At 40.6% G+C, this 22,878-nt stretch overlaps 1 protein-coding gene across 3 annotated transcripts in view; it reads right to left on the reverse strand.

Annotated features, from left to right (window-relative positions):
- Nucleotides 1-22,878, reverse strand: part of LOC136886461 (transmembrane protein 248) — a 66,941-nt gene that overhangs the window by 14,031 nt on the left and 30,032 nt on the right. For all 3 annotated transcript variants that reach the window (XM_067159247.2, XM_067159250.2, XM_067159249.2), the window contains 2 exons: nucleotides 11,847-12,072; nucleotides 4,661-4,983 (listed from right to left, as the gene is read on the reverse strand). In XM_067159247.2, coding sequence (XP_067015348.2) covers nucleotides 4,661-4,983; nucleotides 11,847-12,072 — 549 coding nt within the window. The remainder of the gene's footprint in view (nucleotides 1-4,660; nucleotides 4,984-11,846; nucleotides 12,073-22,878) is intronic.

A 22,878-nucleotide genomic window follows, 5' to 3' on the forward strand; every position in this document is an offset into this window, starting at 1 on the left:
AAAGGAGACCTTACATTTCTTTTTATTACAAAAGGGGAAGCAAATCGTAAGAAAGGCAAACAGTTCAGGTTTCATCCGCATGTCCAAAACGAACTGATGAGGGTCATTTCTTACAGTAGATTACCGAAATCGCCCTGAGATAACCTTCTTTGATTCAAGGGATGAACCCATTTTCTGCACCGTTGTTTAGATCGCCTTTTCAGGTACCGTAGGCCTACACAGCTCCCAGGAGCAAAGCAACAGATGTTTGAAGTAATATGGATTCCGCTACCACGTTGTTTGATTCCATCGAGGTATTGAAATATAAAACTGAGTGATAGCCCAAAACCTGACTTCCGTACTAAATAACATGGCAGTGTTTTGATTGGCTGCTGTGTACTCTTTACGTTAATGTTACGTTCCTCCATTGTGAATACCACAAATTTTACGTTAATTTTACGGTTACGTTACGTCGTTAAGTTTACGGTTACGTTTGCATTGTGAATGGGGCCTTAGGCCTATGCCGTATTTTCTTGTGTCTGCAAAATTATTATACATTTTCGAGTGTTTAATAGCCATTAACTTAAAATTGGCATAATAACATCGACGAGAAGCTGTTGAAAATTTGCCGGCAATACCTGTTCCGTGTATCTTTACCGATCCATCACGAAAATATTTGTGTTGTCTATAAAACTTAATTTTAATAAGCGTCAGGTACAGCAGACACGTTATAAGTCTGCTACTGAGTAGCTGTGGCCTTTCTAAGAATTCGAAGGCACTCATGTTTTGATGCCATTCTGAAGATTTGAGAAACGTTTTTGTAGAGGGTAATACATAGAATGTCATTCTCTCTTCACTACTGCCCGAGATCCAGTGACGGTACACATAGGCACTGTACACTATACAAACGGTCGCCGCAGCTAGCGATATATGAGAAAGAGGCGGTTGTTTATAGTCAACGAGTTTTGTGTGCGGGGGGGGGGAAGAAACAGCGTGGTTTCTGCAGTAGTTGCCAGCGGTGTGCATTACTATATGGCTGCGAATGCAGAACGACCCTTGACTTTTCACGTGAGATTCTGAGGAAAAAACGTCATCTTGGATTCGGAGAAATACGGCATCACTCCAGAGGCTTCTGTGGCAAACATTTCAGCTTTTTCTTCAAACGGAATCACGTAACCTAACCGTATATATATCATGAAAACCTATTAGAAACGCATGTAGAGAAATGATAACCCACTCGCTAAAAATTGACATGGGAATAGCTTTCCGAACTTTAACTAGACGCGAGAAAATATAAACTATCCTCTGACATCAGTAATGTACCCTGCCATATCCTGAGGTGTTATCACATTCTTACTTAAGTTCATACCGTATACCATTAAAATTAAGAGATTGTTTATTTCAGCCTTTCTTTTTAACGAGTTAACAACTGCTGTCGGCCACGTTATTTACGCTTTTATTATGAAAACGTGTTATCCTCTTTCATTTCGAATTTTCATTAGAGAACAGCAGTCGACGGGTAATACTAATCGACTCCAATATCTCCTTCGAATGTTGACAAGAGAGCTCACAAATGCACATGGCACCGGGTGAGTTGGCCGTGCAGTTAGGAGCGCGCTGCTGTGAAGTTGCATCCGGGAGATAGTGGCTTCGAACCCCACTGTCGGCTGCCCTGAAGATGGTTTTTCGTGGTTTCCCATTTTCACACCAGGCTGTACCTTAATTAAGGCTACGGCCGCTTCCTTCCCATTCCTATACCATCGCCGCCATAAGATCTATCTGTGTCAGTGCGACGTAAAACAAATAGGATAAAATGCACATAACGCGAAAACTATACCGTACCGAAGATGATCGATCGCAATTTGTGGCCGACGTTTCAGTTTTGTTACTCAAATAGTGTCACCTATCCTAACTTATGTGTACTGTATGTGTGATGAAAACATACTCCAAGCGCTAGTAGAGAAATTATAACCTTCTCGCTTTAAATTTACATGATAATAGCCTCTCCATAATCTAACGGACGCGAGAAAATATAAACTAACCTCGTAATCAATTACGCACTCTGCCATATCTTGAGGTGTAGGCCTATCTCATTCTTACTTACCGGTAATTGCGACATTTAGCATTAAAACTAAGCGATCGTTTATTCAGCGTTTATCTTTAACGAGTTAACAACGGTTATAAGACACGTTATTTACGCATTTATTGGGAAAACATGTTCTCGTCTTTCATTTTCATTTTCCTTGCGGAAGAGCAGTCAACGGGTATTACTAATCGACTCAGATATTGCCTTCAAATGTCGACGAGAGAGCTCGCTGGTGAGCATAGCGAAAAAACTATACGGTACCGAAGATGATCGATCGCATGCAGTATAATGACTGGGTGCATAAATATCGGCAACGGAAAAATCGAGCACACTTAATCGCTCGTAATAAGGGATGGGTCAGTCATAGGGCTCTCGCTGTAATCGAAGGATAATACACAGTTTAATATAGGAATTTTGAAGGGACGGGCAAAAGTTATCGTTATAACAGGGTTCTCGTTATATGCCGTACTCGCTATAGCGGACTTTTACTGTAATTCAATTATACAGTTAATGTTTACTGCCTGATATTACTGTTAATGCCCATATGGGAATAAATTGAAATTTTATTTTTTAGGTAGTTTACCCCGCCCAGCTACTCATTCCTGCCACCTGGGTGGCGAAAATTTCTGGGGAGAACACTGCTTATGTACATGAAAATAAATTAGGACAGAGAGACCATTGTATCTTATAGACCAAGTGCGCATCTCCCAGGTGGCTTCTACAAGCATATTAGTGATGTGTGCATAGACCAACACTGTGCAACTTGCCGAACGGTCCCTTTACTGCAGTGTTGCCCCTTACGCCTCTCAGTCGCCAGCTACAAACTGATGATCAATCGTTGTAACAATAGATGTTTTCACGACTGCACATTTTGCAAAGAAATAAATAGGAAACACACTAATGATGGAAAACTTTTACATAATCAATTATACAATTTTACCCCCCAAACTTCATTTCAGTATTCAGGGTGGAAAAATTTTGTGGATAATTTAATCTCTTCTTAACCTCTTAACTGGGCATTATAGATGTGCTTGGTGTAACCTGCCCTGTGTACTTTTTCAGCAGATGGTTGTTACACGGTAGGATATTCAGAAAAGTTAGTTATATCACTAATATCATTCATCTGTGATACAAAAGTAAAATAAAGGCGTTTTAATTAATTAATTTTAATGTTAGAGAAATGTTGAACCATTTTACATTAACTGCAAGGTCATTTACCTGTTTGGAATTTCCGAGTTTGGCCCAAATTTTATAGCCGAAAGTTGAAACAAATAAAAGCAAGGGGTATATATATATAGCCTATATCATATCATGCATGTGACATTCTGAACCGTTTTTCATTAACTGCAAGGTCATTTACCTGGTTTACACAAATTTGAGTGTTTTGTTCATATGTTACCACCTAAAATTAAAACAAATAAAAGAAAGGAATATTTACGAATTGCACATCATGCTAGTGACAATGTGAATGATTTTATATTAACTTCACGGTCCGTTACGTCATTTACCTCACTAGAACTGCAGTGATTTGTCTCAGAGATAATTTTCGGAAAGTAAGGGGTTGCGATACTTCCCCGTTTTGAGAAGTAAATACTGTTTTCTGGCTTATGAACAATCCCCTGCAGCATTAGAAGTCCAATTAGAGCGCTTTTATGTCAGTTGGATTTGTATCCACCCAATCTCGCTAGTGACCGTGGTTTCAAGTTCGGGTGGGCTTCTAAAACCTGTTCAGCATACACATTGGTCTGTTCGGCAATAAGTTGAAGCATATCATCACCTATGAACCGTTCAAAATATTCCAGCACATTGGATTCATCGTCGAAGTCCACATTTACACCAAAAGCACCAGAAAATACGAATTTCTGACGTGAAACACTACACGGCGGGAAAGGTTGAAACATGTCTAGCACTTCGCCCTCATCCGATTCGTCATGTTGTTCTCATTGTTCTTCATTCTCACTTTCTGAACCACTTTCACTGTCAGACTCGCCTTCATTTGTATCAAACCACTGATCTTTAGATTTCTGAGAAGGTAAATCGTCAGAATCATTCTCTAAGTGTTGATTAATCTTGTCTTCTTCGAGTGTTTCGAACTTACGCTTTGAACTAGATGCTGCCATATTTGGCCTACTGCGAACAAGTAGCACAGCACAGTTGTAAAATAAAAACAAATAAGCTTCAAGAAGCGTGACATGTGGTATTTGCTGTCATCCAGCGCGAAAAACCTCAATTCATAAGACAATACACGACGCGGCAAAGTAGCTCTTCATGCCCAGGAGATATTCGCGGTAAAATACGAGTACGTGTATATTCGTTATGCCCATTACCCTGTAACATACAGCGTACGAGTATATACGTCATGCCCAGTTAAGAGGTTAATTATTAATGTACAGTGGGTGGCCAACATATTTGACATTTTGAAGCACTATTCTTATACTCTGCAGTTCACACTTTATTTATAAATCTATTTTTCACCCAAAAAGCAAACATATTAAAATAGCAACAGCAACCAAATTTACTCAACCCTTTGTAAGATGATTAGTGAATATACAATACAAAAGGCTGAGAGGGGAATAGTTTCCCTTTCATACTTACGAGAGTCAACACGACAGCCATTTCTGGGTTGGAGTGATAAGTCATCCTCATTATAGCACCTTGACTACACCACTCGTTATCTACCCTCTCGCCAAGAGATTCTGGGGCACGTTTACGGGTTACCAGCCTAGCTGTTGCACCTCCTTGCGGATGAGGGGGTGGTATGCAAGCAGGTGGAGCTCGATCATAGGGTAAAAGGGAACGTGGACCGACTAGGGTCACACACACATCTTGAGACTGAGACAAATTCTGTGGTAGGGACATTGTGATATTCAACACGTTGCCCTCACCAGATGGCTCTGTGATGCACAGGTTGCCCCATTCTGAAACAAGATCATGGTCATTAGACAGTCAGCACAATTTCAGAATTCAGGTGACAAATAAGTTACACACACACATGAAGTGAGGTGGGGGAAGAGGGGGGGGCATCCATTTCTTTCTATCCTTGATCAACACTCAACGAGGGGCCATCTGGGCAGATCTTCATTCTTGATGCAGGAAGTGTAGGATAGGAAGAAAGCCAGATCATCAACATCCACTTTCCTTTGTTCAGCTCCCGCCGGTAGTGTTGGCTACTGAGTGTATGGTTCAAAACAGTGTATCAATTCATTCAACTGTCCAAGTGAATCGAACTGCAGTAATGGCGAGTTAAAGGCACATGATTCAGCTGACTCACAACAGACAGAGCTGAATGGTTCATTCATGGAGCAGTGAGACGCAACATACACACACACGGTTCATTATTGGAACACTGGACATTGGCAGGAAAACCGAACTTCTGTTGCGAGCAAGACATAGAGCCATCCATGGCTCACTGAAAGAATCACACGCTAAAACAGACTCTCGCTCTCAGCTCATCTGAAAATAATACCCACTTGCATTCACTGTCCACTTCTTACAGGAAGGTAACTACAAGGCGTGATCAAACTGTTTCCGTTTGAGGGCGTTGTTGCAGCGGACATGCAACATAGCACGACTCTGACGCGAGTATATAAGCACGGAGATGTAGGCAAAGGGATTAGTGTGGCAGTCGTGTCGTGCTGAGGTGCATGCATTAAATGCAGCCACGTGAACTATGGCAACGTTATTACCAAATGCGTCCAAACAGGACAAACGTGCTGTTATTCTTTTCTTAGCTACTGAAGAACAAACACCGGTGGACATCCATCCGAGAATGAAGACTATGTATGGGGCAGTGTGTCTGTCAAAAACCACCGTTGTGGAATGATGCACCTAGTTCTGTGCGGGTAGCGTTTAGAAACAAGAAGCTGGAAGACCTGGAAGGCCAGCCTCATCCATTACGGACAACAACAACAACAACAACAACTCAAGTGGGAGACATTCGAGTACCTGCCCTATAGTCCTGCTGCCTCGCATGGGGATTATCACGCCTTCGGTCCCCCCAAAAAGGCCTTGAAGGGTCAACACTTCCTGTCGGAAGAGGATGTGCAGCAGGCAGTTACGGACTTCTTCTCGCAGCAGAACACTGTTTTACCACAACGGGATCTTCAACCTGGTGCCTCAATGCTCATGATGATTTTGCCTGATTGGCATCCTGGTTCAGGCCTGTACGGCCGTCAAACGGAAATTTTTTGATCGCCCCTTATAATAGTTAGACTTATTGTATTTTCAGTGTTAAAAAGGTAGTCAAAACATAATTCCAAAGTAGGCAGTAAGTACGTTATTAGGTTATTATTTTTTTTAGTTTAATGAATCTTAGTATTATAACTTAGTTGATATTCGTCAATTAATTCAACTTGGTTCTCTAGCCAACCCTATGACTATTGAGTTCTGCTCATGACCACTTAAAATTATATGTTTTATATTGGGAAGAACCGCTCAGTATTCTCTCAGTTCATACGTCGCATCATTGCACAAGACTTCAGTCATTGAATCAAGAGATCACAAGGTGTACTTGGACAGTGAGTAAGTGAAACGACTGACGCAATAACCTTCTCTGAAATCATTTAAGAAAAGTCTAAGCAAATAATTGATAGTAGGGAATCTGCCACTTGGGTGACAGCTCTAAATGCAGATCATTGATGACTGTGTGTGCAGATATTTTTTCATCTAATTTTATATACTATACTTATTTAATGAACCTGTCACTGTGAGGAAAAGTCTTTGTAACATCAAAACTTGATGTGAAGAGAGAAACTGAGCTTGATAGTTGCAGTCACTTAAGTGGAGTATTCGGGAGATAGTGGGTTTGAAACCTACAGTTGGCAGCCCTGAAGATGATTTTCTGTGGTTTCCCTTTTTCACACAATGCAAATGCTGGAGCTGTACCTTAATTAACCCTTTGGGGTACAATGTTGTTAATTTTCAGTTCCGGTCCTATGTTGGACCTAGTCCGACATAACTTTAAGGTTATATATTTCGTATGCTGGAACAGAAATGGCGCCGAGCTTCACGCAGTATACAGCCTTGGCAGTTTTCTGTTACCTACTCCCATCAGATGTTAATTTCTTTAAGCTGAATATTGTTTTCTTCGGAAATAGTTCCTCACTGTTACCGCTGTGTTTACTTTCGATATCAACATGGCATCCACCAGCCGCAGCATGGAGCCTGACGATATTTAAGAATGCAACAGTGGCGATATTGACGATGATTGTTAACGGATTCTGATAGCGACATTAGTATTCCCGAATCTGAGAATGACATTTCAAGTGAGGAGGAGGAAATTGAGGTGGAAAATAGTGGCGAAAGCGGTAATGTAAGGGTGGGAGGGGTCAATCGTGCTAATCACTACTGCTCATCATACGGTTTTCTAGTGAAAAGCATGAAGTGGTGGAGGAAATTATACTTCTGGGTGCTGGAGGTAGCTTTGGTGTACAGTTTTCATCTATATAATTTGCAACAAAATGCAGAATATAAAACCCGAGGTGAATCACAAGACTTTCAGGGACCAAGTTATCATGGGGCTTATTGGGGACGTTAGGAACAAAAATGCCCATAAACGCAGCCGACTGAGCAGCTGTGACGAAGAATTCCGACTGAACGGGAAGCTACACTTCATAGATGCCTGTGAGGACAAAATAACCAAGGACTGTGCCGTGTGTTCCAACAGGAAAGCGAAAGGAGGCAGAAAGGAGACTTTTTTTGTGTGAGACCTGTCCAGTGAACCCAGCACTACACCCAAACAAATGCTTCCAGAAGTACCATACTCTGAAAAAATATTGCTGATGAGGTGGTTAACTTGAATGATGATGATGATGATGATGATTTCGTGTGGCTATTTCTAGCCGAGTGCAGCCCTTGTAAGGCAGACCCTCCGATGAGGGTGGGCGGCATCTGCCATGTGTTGGTAACTGCGTGTTATTGTGGTGGAGGATAGTGTTATGTGTGGTGTGTGAGTTGCAGGGATGTTGGGGACAGCACAAACACCCAGCCCCCGGGCCATTGGAATTAACCAATGAAGGTTAAAATCCCCGACCCGGCCGGGAATCGAACCCGGGACCCTCTGAACCGAAGGCCAGTACGCTGACCATTCAGCCAACGAGTCGGACACTTGAATGATAATGAATAAATTTGCAGTTCAGATTTTTAATGTAAAAATTCAGCTTTTTACTTATGTGATTATTTCCTTCCCATACTTACCTAACGTTAAATTGGACCTGTGTAGGATGCAGATGGGAAATCAATTGGATCCCAAAGGCCACGACTGCTTCCTTCCCATTCCTAGCCCTTTCCTGTCCCATCATCATTTTATAACATATATATCTGTGTCTGTGTGACATAAAGCAAATAATCATTTAAAAAGTTTCTTTTTTTATAATTTTCCCCAAACGTTATGGTATACATTGCTTAGTCTTAGAGCGTGCTTGTGTATTGACTGAGTAGTAACTGCTCAGTGTGATAACTGTTTTAGGTTGAAAGTGTATTTCTTTACATGTGTTGTATATCGGAGGAATTCTGAGGCTGCATTGTGAGATTAATACAGGGTAATATCTATCTTCAATGGAGGTAATTCCCATGTACCATAGTGTGATTGTAGCACTTATCACAGAATACTGTTTTGACACAAAGAAAGGTACTAAATTTTTGTGTCAGTGGAGACAATGTAAATCGAAAAATTGCTCAAGGGCACAACAAACTGAATCAATTTTATTCAAGAAAAAGGTAACTGTGGCAGGAAATATACAACTATGCCAACTGATAACACAGTACGACAAATTGAAACTTTTCTTTGCTCTCAGAAATGAAAATATGCAATTTTAGTTAATTCGCATATGCTGATTTTGAATCTAAAGCTCATTTTCCTCTATCACCTAACAGTTATTTGAGAGACTTGACGAACTTCTCTCAATATACTGCATAGTCTATATAGTTCGCTGTTGTTCATGTGCGGGTTTTCTATTATATATATAAAATTCTTACCTACTTAAAACTTTTTCCTCAAAGACTTACGCCTATAAGATGGCTCAGAAACATCTGTAAAAGTTGCCAGTAGTAATCGGTAAGCATGCTAGACATTGATTTCCCTTTATATCACCTTTCCATTTCTAATAAGCCCTGATGGAACCTTTTCCCAAGCTCATTACTGACCTCACCAGTTCAGTGGAAAGAAATTAAAGTGTGAATGAGGAAAGTGAATCTTCAGGAACATGTTGCATCCCAGTGTCTTGCAAGCCCTCAACAAATCTTCCAGCATATATCTATAATTGTCTGCTCTGTAGTTTCCCAGAAAATTTACACAAACCAATTTAAAAGCAAGCTAAGACTTTATTTTTCAACAGGAATGAGAGTCCCCTTGATTATAAAATCATGTAAGAGATCACATATTTGTGGCCCTAAAAAGATACCTTCCCTTAGTTTTGCCTCAAAATTTGAAATTTTCCCCTTAAATATTGAAAAGCCCTTCCCGATATGTCCTATTGCCTTAACAAAGTTTTTCATCAACTCGTTATATATGCAAAGGGAGGAAAATTATTTTGTAACATCAACAAGTGGAAAGTTTTAAATACATTTTTTGTCCTAATACTACGCTTTCTCTTGATCACCACTCTCTAATTTCATAATTATGCTTATCTCGACTGAACCACTCACAGAGACAACACAAAATTTTGTGAATCCTGACTGCATTCCTGTTGGCATACGTATCACTTTTAGATCTGAACAAACCTACCACCCGTGTTCTGTATAGTTCAAGTCTTAAGAAATATTTCCATACTGCCATATGTTTCATATTAATGGATTAGGCAACAGGAGGGTTTAGCATTCCTTTAGAGTAATAAAACTAAGAGTTATAATAAGAAAGATGCCCAGACAAGGAGACAATACTGCCTTCCGCTCCCAAAGAAAGTAATAGTCCCGCTACAGAGTGCGATACAAATATCTCAACAATGTTAGGTAATACAAAAAAACTAATGTTATTCCTTCCTTTAGGGTAATAAAACTAAGAGTTATAATAAGAAAGTTGCCCAGACAAGGAGACAATAGTGCCTTCCGCTACCGAAGAAAGTAACAGTCCCGCTACAGAGTGCAATACAAATATCTCAACAATGTTAGGTGATACGAAAAAACTAATGTTATTTTCGTGATTAGCTTGTCCGAAAACATGGTAATTGATATATTGCGTGTCTGAGAGCAATTCACTGTTGTACCATGTAACTGCTTTCCCCCCTCAAAAGAAGAAAATTAAACCCCATGCTCATTGCTGTGCACTTGGCGTGCATACTGAGTGACAGGGGAATCTGCATGTGACAGATTATCTTCATCATAGATTTCCAGCAGCTGGAAGGAAACATAGCAAACCTCCAAAGAAACACCTTCCAAAAGGAAAAATGTGCAGAAAACATCCCTCGTGGGCTTTTAATCATCTATTTTTTATATTTATTTATAACAATTTGCTTTACGTTGCACCGACACACATAGGTCTTACGGCGACGATGGGACAAGAAAGGGCTAGGAGTGGGAAGGAAGCGGCCGTGGCCTTAAGTACAGTACAGCCCCAGCATTTGCCTGGTGTGAAAATGGGAAACCATGGAAAACCATCTTCAGGGCTGCCGATAGTAGGATTCGAACCCACCACCTCCTGAATACTGGATACTGGCCGCACTTAAGCGACTACAGCTATCGAGCTTAGTCTTGTAATCATCAGAAATGGACAAAAGACAACTGAAAGAAAGTTTGTTTCTCTGAAGAACAGGGGCAGATGGTTCAACGTGCATGCCATGCAAAGAGTGAGGCAACAAACTTGACACCACATTTGCAACAGACTGTAAAATATCCTGTGAAGATGTTTTGGGAGGTGTTTCACAAAACAACAACAACAACAATGACAAATGCTAAATTACAGAAGGATATTCAATCCAATAAATAACTTATAACAATAGATCATCTGTTTAAATTAAATACCTCTCACTCGATAAAAACTACTAAGTCATATATAAGAAAATAAAACCCTATCATAATTAAAACTACCGCTATAATAAATAAAAACAAAAACTCAATAAACAAATAGATAATGGCCACAAAATGGTTTAAAGTAGACTCCTACAACTTGTAACGATATTTACGTTGATGTTATTATTGTTTCTTAGAGTAGTTTATGCACTGTACTAGTTTGTTTTCTTGTAGTCAACATAAAATGTTATACATACATACATACATACATTATCATTATAGACTGTTATGCCTTTGCGCGTTCAGTCTGCAAGCCTCTGTGAATTTACTAAACGTCGCCACAATTCTCGATTTGCAACTAGTGTTGTGGCCTCATTTAGTTCTATACCTCTTATCTTTAAATCATTAGAAACCGAGTCTAACCATCATCGTCTTGGTCTCCCTCTACTTCTCTTACCCTCCATAGCAGAATCCATTATTCTCCTAGGTAACCTATTCTCCTCCATTCGCCTCACATGACCCCACCACCGAAGCCAGTTTATGCGTACAGCTTCATCCATCAAGTTCATTCCTATATTAGTCTTTATCTCCTCATTCTGAGTACCCTCCTGCCATTGTTCCCACCGGTTATATTCTAGAATTTATTCCTGATCTACAGGATACAGCCATGAAATATTATTGTTGTTCCATTGATTGCCGTTAAATATTTTAGTGTTGAAGGGGGATTAGTGTATCACGAGACTGTGTTTAGACAGTTTAATGAAAAATGTTGGTCAACCTTGAAGGAATCACCATTTTAATACAGAGAAAGAAAAAAATTAATAATTTCTTTACTTACCTCCGAGAGGTAGGACCCCTTCAACAAAAGTACGATTGTGAAGGACGAAACTAGGATGAAGGAAGAGGTTTAGAGATGCTCGCACTGCTATGGAGACGTTACCATATCCGTCCCCCACCTCAAGGTCATCTATGGTAGGTCGGCTGGCATTCGCGCGGGTACTCTCATCAGATGGAGAAACGCACAGGTCGAGCATGCTCAAATGTTTCAGGAATGCTCCCCAATCCTAAAACAAAGCAGCAACTGCATTCTAACACACTGCAACTAATGTAACACCTAACTTAAACAACAAACAAAATAAGCTATCAGTAGTCCCTTAAAAAAAATAAGTACCATAAATGTAAATACATTAGACTTTAATCACAGTTCTTCCTCACAAAAACAAACCCCTCACAGTAATAAATTGTTTTACAACTTGCTTTACATCGCACTGACACAGATAGGTCTTATGGCAACGATGGGACAGGAACGAGCCAGGAGTGGGAAGGAAGCGCCCGTGGCCTTAATTAAGGTACAGGGCCGATGACCTTCGATGTTAGGCCCCTTAAAACAACAAACAAGCAATTAAGGTACAGCCCCGCATTTGCTTGGTGTGAAAATGGGAAATCACAGAAAATCAACTTCAGGGCTGCTGACAGTGGGGTCTGACGAGTAAGACAAGGGAACAGACTCTCTTAAATAAATAAAAAAATAAATAAATAAATAAACAAACAAACAAACAAACAAACCAATCAAAGATTTAGGCAAAGGAAAATTAGACATAAACCAAACCCAATGGTGCAACATCCCCAAAGGGCTGCAGATTATGAGGTGCTGTGTGGTCAGCACAACGAATCCTCTTGGCCATTACTCTTGGCTTCCTAGACCAGGGCCACATCTCACCATCAGGTAGTTCCTCAATTATAATCATGTAGGCTGAGTGGATCTCCCTTGAAAATTATACATAGATTGTCTAACATGTGCAGAGAACCTAGCAATCTTAACTCACAGCAGATCAAAAACATATAAAACTTCTAAAAGGAACAATTAACAGTTGGTCTCCAGGTACCATTCAAAAAACAGAATGTATTACCAAAATTTTCATTTTATTTTATACAATTTGCTTTACTTGAGAATATGAACAGGATTACTTGTAATAGTAATAATTTGCTTTACGTCACACAGACACAGATAGGTCTTACAGTGATAAGATAGGAAAGGACTAGGATTGGAAAGGAAGTGACCATGGCTTTAATTACGACAGCCCCAGCATTGCCTGGTGTGAAAATGGTAAACCACAGAAAACCATCTTCAGGGCTGCCGACAGTGGGGTTCGAACCAACTATCTCCTGAACACGAGCTCACAGCTGCACAACTGTAACCGCACAAACAACTCGCTCGGTGCAAATGGTTACTCAGAAGTGCAAGTGGAATAGTGGGTTGGTAAGCGTCCCATTTTCTTCATGAACATCGGCTTGTTGCATTTCAGAATGCTTAATTCTAACAGTAGGGTTTAATATAAATCCATTAGTGAAGTCCAGCTGGAAGACTATCATATCTATCCACTTAAGAGGATCCACTCATATACTGTACTTTGTCAGTACTGAAAAGGAACAAACAAGTGTGTGCTGACTTTCCCTCAAGGCATCAGTGATCATGGTCCGAATACTGTGATGGCGGGTATTTCTAAGTGCTTCCCCATGCAGTGTTCTCCCTAGGACCTTTTTAATAGGCGCACTGCCCTGCCATTTTTTTACAAACCACCCAGCTAACATAATGTAGATATTATGTGCTAGTTTGCTAGTTACATAATATTAATACATTTCTGAGCCATTTGTGCTCCAAATTAAACGTAAATACTGTAAAACTGTTTATTTAAATGATAAATTGCCATGATTGTCAGCATGATTGTGTTTGGATTAGCGCGGAATCGCATGTGAGCACTTGATTCCACATAGCGTAACGAACTTGTATCGTACTCCACAGCAACCGAGTGGTAAGTACTGGTGTAAATGGTTATGAATGAGCAGTAGAACACTCTGTTATGTCTTGTTTGTGATAATGACAGTAAAATAGTTCAATTTTGCATAAATGTTTACCTGTCTGATATTACTGTTAATGACCTAAAGGGAATAAAATAAACTTTTACCATATTTGATTTCCACATAATATTCCCCACTCCCACCTACTTATTCCTGTACCCCGGCTCACAAAAATTTCTAGGGAGAACACTACCATGCTTGCAGGTACCGAATGTACATGGGCTTCTATCTCACTTTGGCAACAGTAACAGTGGTTTCACTGGGTGAGTTGGCCGTGCGGTTAGGGGTGCGCAGCTGTGAGCTTGCATCCGGGAGATAGTGGGTTCGAAACCCCACTGTTGCCAGCCCTGAGATGGTTTTCCGTGGTTTCCCACTTTCACACCAGACAAATGTGAAAAGGTACTTAATTAAGTACCTTAATTAAGGTCATGGCCGATTCCTACCCACTCCCAGCCTTTTCCTCTCCCATCTTCGCCATATAAGACCTATCTGTGTAGGTACGACATTAAAAAAAAAAACAACAACACAGAGGTTTCAGTTTTGTGACCTGCCTGGTGCCTGGAAAGGATATATACATTAGCAATGATTCACAGTGGATCCCTTCATTCATTGGTAGATATATATATTATTTTTTTTTACATTTTTCCTTTACGTAGCATCGACAGAGATAGGTCTTACGACGACGATGGTGTAAGGAAGGCCTGAGAGTGGGAAAAGAAGCGGCCGTGGCTTTAATTAAAGTACAGCCGCAGCATTTGCCTGGTGTAAAAATGGGAAACCATCTTCAGAGCTGCCAACAGTGGGGTTCGAACCCACTACCTCCTGGATGCAAGTTCACAGCTGCGCACCCCTACCCGCACAGCCAACTCGCCCGGTGGTAGATAATCCCTTAGAATTTTTCATCCTCTGTTCCTTCAATAGGGTAACTCTCTTGTCCTGCAAGGTAAGCAGCATCATCTTTTATATTCTAGGAGTAGGCCTTTTCTCAACCACCAGGCACTTACAAGCTCTGAATTGGGCTGTTTGCTTGTTAGACTAGTTTGGGAAAAGATGATTGTGTTTGTTGTTTAAAGAGGCCTAACAGCTAGGTCATAAGCCCCTAATGGTACGAGGTGCAACGAAATGAAATGATAATTAAAACTTCACAATGAATCTACTGACTATAATATAAAAGAAAAGATGATGAAAAAATGACCATGAATCCAAAACAATCGGTGGATCCAACAATGTCTTCTTTCCTCGTGGTGGTGGTGGTTTTAAGAGGAAGTACAACTAGGCAACCATCCTCTATATAACACTAATCAGAGAGAAAAAATGGAAGGGGTCTGACACTTCAAAAATGAAGGTATCGACCAAAGACAAGGGCCATGAAGGGCATGAAAATGAAAGGCTCCCTGCACTCCCTAGGCCTCCATATGTAATAACGTCGGGGTCTGAAAAAACAAGAGTTGACCAAGGGAAGCGAGATAGGATAGATGAAAGTGAGGAGCCTGGCACAAGTAAGTGGAAGCAATGCCAGGACTCAGCTGAGGGCCCCATAATCGCCAACCCGTGCTCCAAAGTTCAGAGTCCCTCAGGCCCCTCTTAGTCACCTTTTACAACAGGCAGGGGATACTGTGGGTGTTATTCTACTGCCCCAAAGGGGGACTTTCTTTCCTGAGATGATGCTTATTGACGTCCGAAACGGGGGAGGAGCTTACGGTCAGCTGTTTCAATATGGCGGCAAGATAGTGACGAGAAGTAAACAAGACAGTGATCGGGTGTGCGTCTGTAGGATTTATTAAGTGTTCAAAATATCTTTGCTGTCATATGTACGACTGTTGAGAGTTGTCGGTGATTTCACGCGTCCATTAGTGGAAGAGGAAAAAATATTCAGGCGTATTCACTTGATATGTGTAGGAAAAAAGTTTGAAACAGAAGATGAAATTAGTGTTGTAGCGTTGTGTTTACAATCAACCTACATCAATTCAAAACCCCACGAGGTTAATATTGTCTTGAACAAAGTGGGTGATACGCAGTGATTTAATTGGAACAAAATATTTACAGGAACTCACCTTATTAATTCAGCAATTTCCAAATGGACTCATTGGGTGTCAAAATCAGCGGCCTCATGTTTCCGACAAGTTGTTTCATCAGCTGAACGTCTCCCCTTTCATAGCCATGACTTGACATATGGTTGTGGGTTAAATATATGTACAGAGGTACAACGCTGCTTATGAAAATAAATCCGCTTGATCTTGTAACCAGCAGCCTATTACACTTTTCGGTGTGGATCTCATTCATGGTACTGAAAGCTCTTTCAGCTTCTACTGAAGAGATGGGAATGGTCTGTACAGTCTTGATTAAAGGCATCAGCTCCACTGGAATTTCTTTGGTCTCGACATACTTTATAAAAGCATTAATGTACCTCCTCTTGTCTGACATGTGAAAAAAGTCACAAAGGTTGTCAACACTCTCATCACCATAGCAGATATCCAAAGTCGAAGTAGAGTGCCAATTATTTTTGTTAATAATGTTATTGGCTTTACGTCCCACTAACTAGTTTCACGGATTTCGGAGAATTTTTCTTTGCATAGTACCTTTGAATTACTGATAACTTTTGTCATTCTCTCATGTCTCTCTCTATATATATTAGTCCACCAGAGTACACCCATGACGTTTCAGCGCTATGTGTAGATTATAAGATTTTCTTACTGAATGTAAGAATGTTACGTCATTCTAAAGCGGGAAAATAGTTTCCGGAACGGCGTTCCGGCCCATTCCGGCCAACTAAACCACTGGTGATATGGTAATGTGAAGTGCAACTGTACATGTAAAAGAGGGTTTGTAAGAGAAATGTAAACACACGTTGACACGCTAATTAACCTTAAGAGTTAAGCTACTGTAATTTTTCACTATTTGAGGTTTCTTGATGAATGGTTCATGCCAAGGCCTTAGCCAGGTGAGGGGGGAGTTACCTGGTTTGTAATCCCCTCCCTGATATCTTAGGGAAGAAATACAATAATAATTCTACTAATTAAATGTAGCAATGCAAATTAATCCTAGGATTTATACAGGCTTGTGTTGGAATAGCCCAAATAATCTTAACGTTCTCCTTCCATTTTTATCATCAGAACTGAGAACCGACAATAATAAGTATAACATTTGTAACTACCTACAGAATATTTAGAGCAAAGTTTGAAAATTATAATTTAAGAGTACTGTAACCTCTACAGTCACAGCGTTTGGGCTTGAAGAATACTTGGTTTGTCCAATTCTACCAACTAATTAGGTTATGGCTTCTAATTTATGATAGCAAAATACTACATATTTTCTTTCACTGATAGAATTATTTTTATAAGGAATGTAGATGGTTAATTCACTGTCTGCTGTTACATATATGAAGAAGTTTACAAAGAGCGGATTACATTCTATGTATGGCACGGAAGTATTAGGCTACAAGTGTATCAGTATTTTTTGTGTAGCAAAATCTTTGTGAATACTAATTAGAGACAATAACTATCAATGAGTACAATAAACAGTACCAGTACTTACGCTGTGGAAAGAAATCGTCTTCACGAAAATGCAGATTGCACACTGTCATGTAACGTTTAACACGTTTTCCAATTGACAGAGCGGAAGCCTATCTTTCTCTCTGAAATTTTTGCACAGGAAAGTAGTGAATAGATTTCACACCCGTTTTATACTATTTGCAACCGTATATAGAACAGTACCTCCTCGAATTTGACAATTTTCTTTCTGTCTCCATCACGACGTCAATGCTTGGCCATGTAAATAAACCACACCAGTCACTATGTTACAGCTTCAACATTCTACCGCATGGCTGCACCATCAAACTTTTCTGACGTCAATTGTCCAAAGGGGTCCAATCCAGGTCACCAGCCCCTGGTAAAGCAGAACCATGGTGTTCCTCCTATAGTGGTACTAATCACAGGTAACGTAGACAGCACATTATCTCGCTAGACGCTAATCTGTGCACCCAAACGCCTTGGCTGGATGCACACGATGGTACTAATCACAGGCAACGCCCAGACCCGTGGTGTTCCTCACAGAATGGTACTACTCCCAGGTAACATAGACCAATGTTGTTCCTCACATGGTGGCACTAATCACAAGTAACCTTGACCCATAGTGTTTCTCATGTAATGTACTAATCACAAGTACTCATGGTTATAAATCCATCATCCCTTTGTCAGCCCTTTTAGTTGCCTCTTATGACAGGTAGGGGATACCATTGGTGTATTCTTCGTCTGCGCCCCCCACCCACAAGGGGATAGTTTGGGAAAACATTAATCTATTTCTACATTGATGTTATGCATGTGGACTCAAATTAATATTGTTACAGATGGTACGTAAGGATATTGCATACTTCAATGTGTAGGACGTATAGCTCCAAAGAGTTCAAGCACTTTGTATTTACTTGGATAACTACAGCAGCATACTTCACAGTCAACTAACAAGAACAAATGGCTGATAAATCAGAGATAAATGTTTATAGTTTGTGACAACCACAGCAAGGTCATATTCAACTCAATGATAAAGAATTAACAAGATAATTTATTGCCAACCAAGATTTTTATCCTTAGATTCTTTCTTTATTCATCTCAGAATATTGTAATGTGGAAGCATAAAAGAACATATTCTGTACACCAGGTGGTGGTGATTATTGTTTTAAGTCATGACTCGGCAACCATCCTCTATTAACATTAGTCAGAGAGGAAAAAATGGAAGGGATCTGACAGTTTGAAAAATGAAGGTATTGGCTATAGAAAGACAAGGGCCATGAAGGGATGGAAAATGAACGACTCCCTAGGCCTCGGGAACCTAATACTGCCAGAGTCGGAAAAGAACAGGAGTTGACCAAGGGAGGTCGGACAGGATAGATGAAAGCGAGCAGCCTGACACAAGTAAGTGGAGGCAAAGCCAGGACTCAGGTAAGAGCCCCGTGGTCGCCAACCCATGCTCCCATGGTAAGAGCCTGCGGCCCTTTTTAGCCGCCTCTTATGACAGGCGGGGAATATCGTGGGTGTTATTCTACCACACCCCCCCCCCCTTTCCCCACATGGGGATTCTGTACAACAGTATGCTAAACAATAAGAGTACAATACAAATCTAACAATACAACACTGTTGGCCCAGCACTGCGCTACTTGCACAGCCACATCCATACCAGATTATATCTTCCTGGTGTTGTCGGCAACCCTGAAGATTGTTTGCTGTGGTTTCCCATTTTCACACAATGCAAATGCTGGGCCTGTAACTTAATTAAGGCTCAGTCGCTTCCTTCCCTCTCCTACTCCTTTCCTATCCCATCATTGCCATAAGACTCATCTCGATGTGATGTAAAGCAAATAGGAAAAAAACTCTTCCTGGCTGCAGGTTACAGGAGCCAAAGGAGTACTGTAAGATGGCTCAATAGTTCGGGTTTCTCTACAGGATGACAAGTTGTAAGACCCTGGAAGCAAAGAAATATAAATTCTAGTTCCATCACCTGGTGTGAAAGAGAGAGTAGACAGTCAAAGCACTGTTGCTATCTCTCTCCCTTCTTTCTTCTTGTTTCCAAATTTGGTTGCCTATGGACTGCATTGAACCTAAGGCTTTCTCTTCTCCTTCTCCCAGAACCTCTTCATCCTTTCACTTCTAATCTTCCTTTCCTTTTTAAGATATGACCAATTTGGGTCTACATTTTGGTGGTTTCTCCTGAAATGTTTTGATGCTGTCCACTCAGTTTCTAAATTTCTTTTCTGTTGTGAATCATATCCATTGTAAGTCCACTTTTTATTGCATCTCTTTTTACCTCTTCTAGCCACTTCGTCGAAGCTTTCAGTCCAGTGATGTACTTGAATATTTTCTTAGTTAGCCGTTTCTCATACATTCTTTCTACCACTGTACTGTAGTGTCAAGTTTCACCTTGTAAGATATTGTTCTTTTGTTGCATATGTTCTGGGTTATCCTGTAAGCTAATTCCAGTTTCCTAATTCTTGGCCTATTCGCCTCTTCATCCAACCCGTTAGGTTCTATCCATTCCCCTAGATATTTAAATTTCTCAGCTCTTTTTATAGTCCCATGCTTCACTTCTAAGTGGCTCTCCCCTTCATGTTCATATTCCATGTATTCCGTCTTCTCAGCGATCTCACGTAGTGTATTACGCATAATTCGGGCATTTTCTCGGTTTGAGCCAAGAGGGCAAGATCATCCGTGAAAGCCAAACACTTAATTTCTCAGTTCTGTCCTTTCCTCTCTATATGTATTCCCCTCATCTTTCACTTCCAAGGCTTTTTCCCAGGTTCTAATGATTTTTTCTAAAACAATCTGTCAGGGTTTGTTTTATTAACATTCTCGTTTTCCTGTCAATTCCGAATTCCTTTTGGACGTTAAATAGAGTCTGCCTGTCAACTGAATCATACGCTTTCTTAAAATCAACAAATATTACCACGGTGTTCTGGCTCCTCAAAGATGCTCTTCAGGTTAAATATTTGTTCTGCACATGATCTTCCTTTTCAAAAACCAGCTTTGTACTCACCAATGAGATGGTCTGCTTGTTCTTCAACTCTTCTTATTAGTACTTTAGAGAGTATCTTATGTTACTGCAAGTAAAGAGATAGATGCCTCTATAGTTATTGATTTTTGTCCGGAGACCTTCCTTGTGAAGTAGGTGTATAAGAGCACACTTCCAATCATTGGGGATCTTTTCATCTCTCCAGATTTCTCCTATGACGGCGTGGATTGCTTTTGCCGCAGTTTCTTCTCCGAACTTCTACGTTTCTGCAATAATTCCATCTTCACCTGGTGCTTTGTTGTTTTTAAGCTCATTTATTATTTCCTTGATCTCTTCTAGACTTGGTTATCCTGATATAGATTTTTTGTATCCATTCTTTCCACAGGTTCTACACAATTCAGTAACATTTTGAAGTAATCTGTGAGAAATTGACAATTTTCTTTGGTGTTCATTACTACACTACCATCCTCCCGCTTGACACACGAACTTGATGGCTGGTATCCCTCTATTTCCTCTCTGAAGGTTATGTAAAATGCTCGCGTGTTGTTCTTTCGAAAATCATCTTTTATCTTATCCAACCTACTTCTATCATAATTTCTTTTCTCTGATCGTTTGATCTTAGCTGTTTTCTTCCTATCTTCCCTGAAAGTTTCCCATCTCTCCTCGGTTTTGTTGGAATGCCACCTCTTCCAGGCTTGTAGTCTTCCATCCAAAGCTTCATCACACTTTTCATTCCACCACCTGTGTTTTCGTTTCCTCACTGGATTCCCCAAACCTTCAGCTGCTTTAAACACTTACTTTTTGACCTTTGCCCAGCCGTTCATACTCAGCTTCGACAACTTTGCACAATAGGTCTATTTGTTTTGTTTCAGAGTATCTGTATCAATTCTAAGCTTCCTCTTGGTTCTTTGTTTGGAATCTTACTTTAATCTTCGAGAGGTAGTGGTCCAAATCTATGTTTAAGCCTTTTCCTACCTTCAAGATTTCCCTTCGGTTTCTGGTCGTAATAGTACCAGGGGCAATCTGAAACTCCCCCAGCAATGTGTTAAGAGATGTCCATGTTTTCTTCTTGCTCGGGAGTGCCTTGAAGTGTGTAGACATGTGTTTCAAGTTAAAATGTCTGCAGAAACTATGCACAACTTTGCTTTTAGCACTTGCCATTACTTAATACATGGAGACATTATACTTCCAATAGGATAAAATATTCCAACAAAGAGGTCAACACCGGGCGAGTTGGCCGTGCGCGTAGAGGCGCGCGGCTGTGAGCTTGCATCCGGGAGATGGTAGGTTCGAATCCCACTATCGGCAGCCCTGAAGATGGTTTTCCGTGGTTTCCCATTTTCACACCAAGCAAATGCTGCGGCTGTACCTTAATTAAGGCCACGGCCGCTTCCTTCTAACTCCTAGGCCTTTCCTATCCCATCATCACCATAAGACCTATCTGTGTCGGTGCGACGTAAAGCCACTAGAAAAAGAAAAAAAAAAAAAAAAAAAAAGAGGTCAACAGTCAAGAGTACAAGAGCCGGCAGCACTGGCCTATTTAGGCCTCAGTATTACCAAGTTGTGCGCAGTGACTAAGTGCAGAGTTACAGTACTTCAATGCTGGCTTAATGGAAACGTCTCCCGTAAGGGTTAGGCGAAAACTACCCATTGGTTGCTATTCGGTAACACTGGGCAATCTTCACTTAGATTGGCTCGTGGCAAGACATTCCCCTGTACAGGTTAGAAAGCTATTGGTCTTGCATGACCAGAGACGGAAGGGCAGGAGGGAGTTATTCAAAGTTTGCACTTCTTTGAGGGTTTCACTTGGAGTTGCTGAGCTCCACGCACTATAATCCAGTATTGTTATCACCCAGATAGCCCTATTTCTACAAATTTCGTCTGCATCTTCCTAATCCTTTTCGAAGTTTGTTTAGGGCTTTCCACGTTTTTCAAACACTCACATGACCCAGAAGAAGTTGTTCTGATAGAACCAGTAACCATTTGGACAGTTCTATACAGTAGGTGTTCCAAAGTTCATTTTGGTCCTTTCTGAGCCGTTGTTAAGAACTGGAGTATTTGGGATGAAACTCCTTTAAGATTTTAGTCTCGCATGTGGCGGAAAATATCAATACAGAGGGTGTTTTCCATTTGTTATGGACTTCCGTTTTCTTCTGACATGCTGCAACTTCTCTTCAAATCAAAAGTAGAGCTATTCTAGCCAGACATCGTACTTTGTCAATTACTCTGAGACAGCCTTGACATAATACAGATGTTGATTCCCAAAGGGAATTTAAAATATTTGTCCCGAATGAGTAAATTTATAATACCAATATAATGGTCCGTTATTGGACATTATAAATTTTCCAGCTAACTCATTCTTGGTTGCCTGCGTTTCGCCCTCGTGTGCTAAGTTAGGCTCATCAGTTGGGACTTAGCACACCACCCAAGACGCAAGGCTAGTGCATACCGTGGAGGCCACTGCATAGGCTACTCATTCAGGACAAATATTTTAAATTCCCTTTGGGAATCAA

The sequence above is a fragment of the Anabrus simplex genome, chromosome X, assembly GCF_040414725.1.
Source record: "Anabrus simplex isolate iqAnaSimp1 chromosome X, ASM4041472v1, whole genome shotgun sequence".
NCBI classification, from domain to species: domain Eukaryota; kingdom Metazoa; phylum Arthropoda; class Insecta; order Orthoptera; family Tettigoniidae; genus Anabrus; species Anabrus simplex.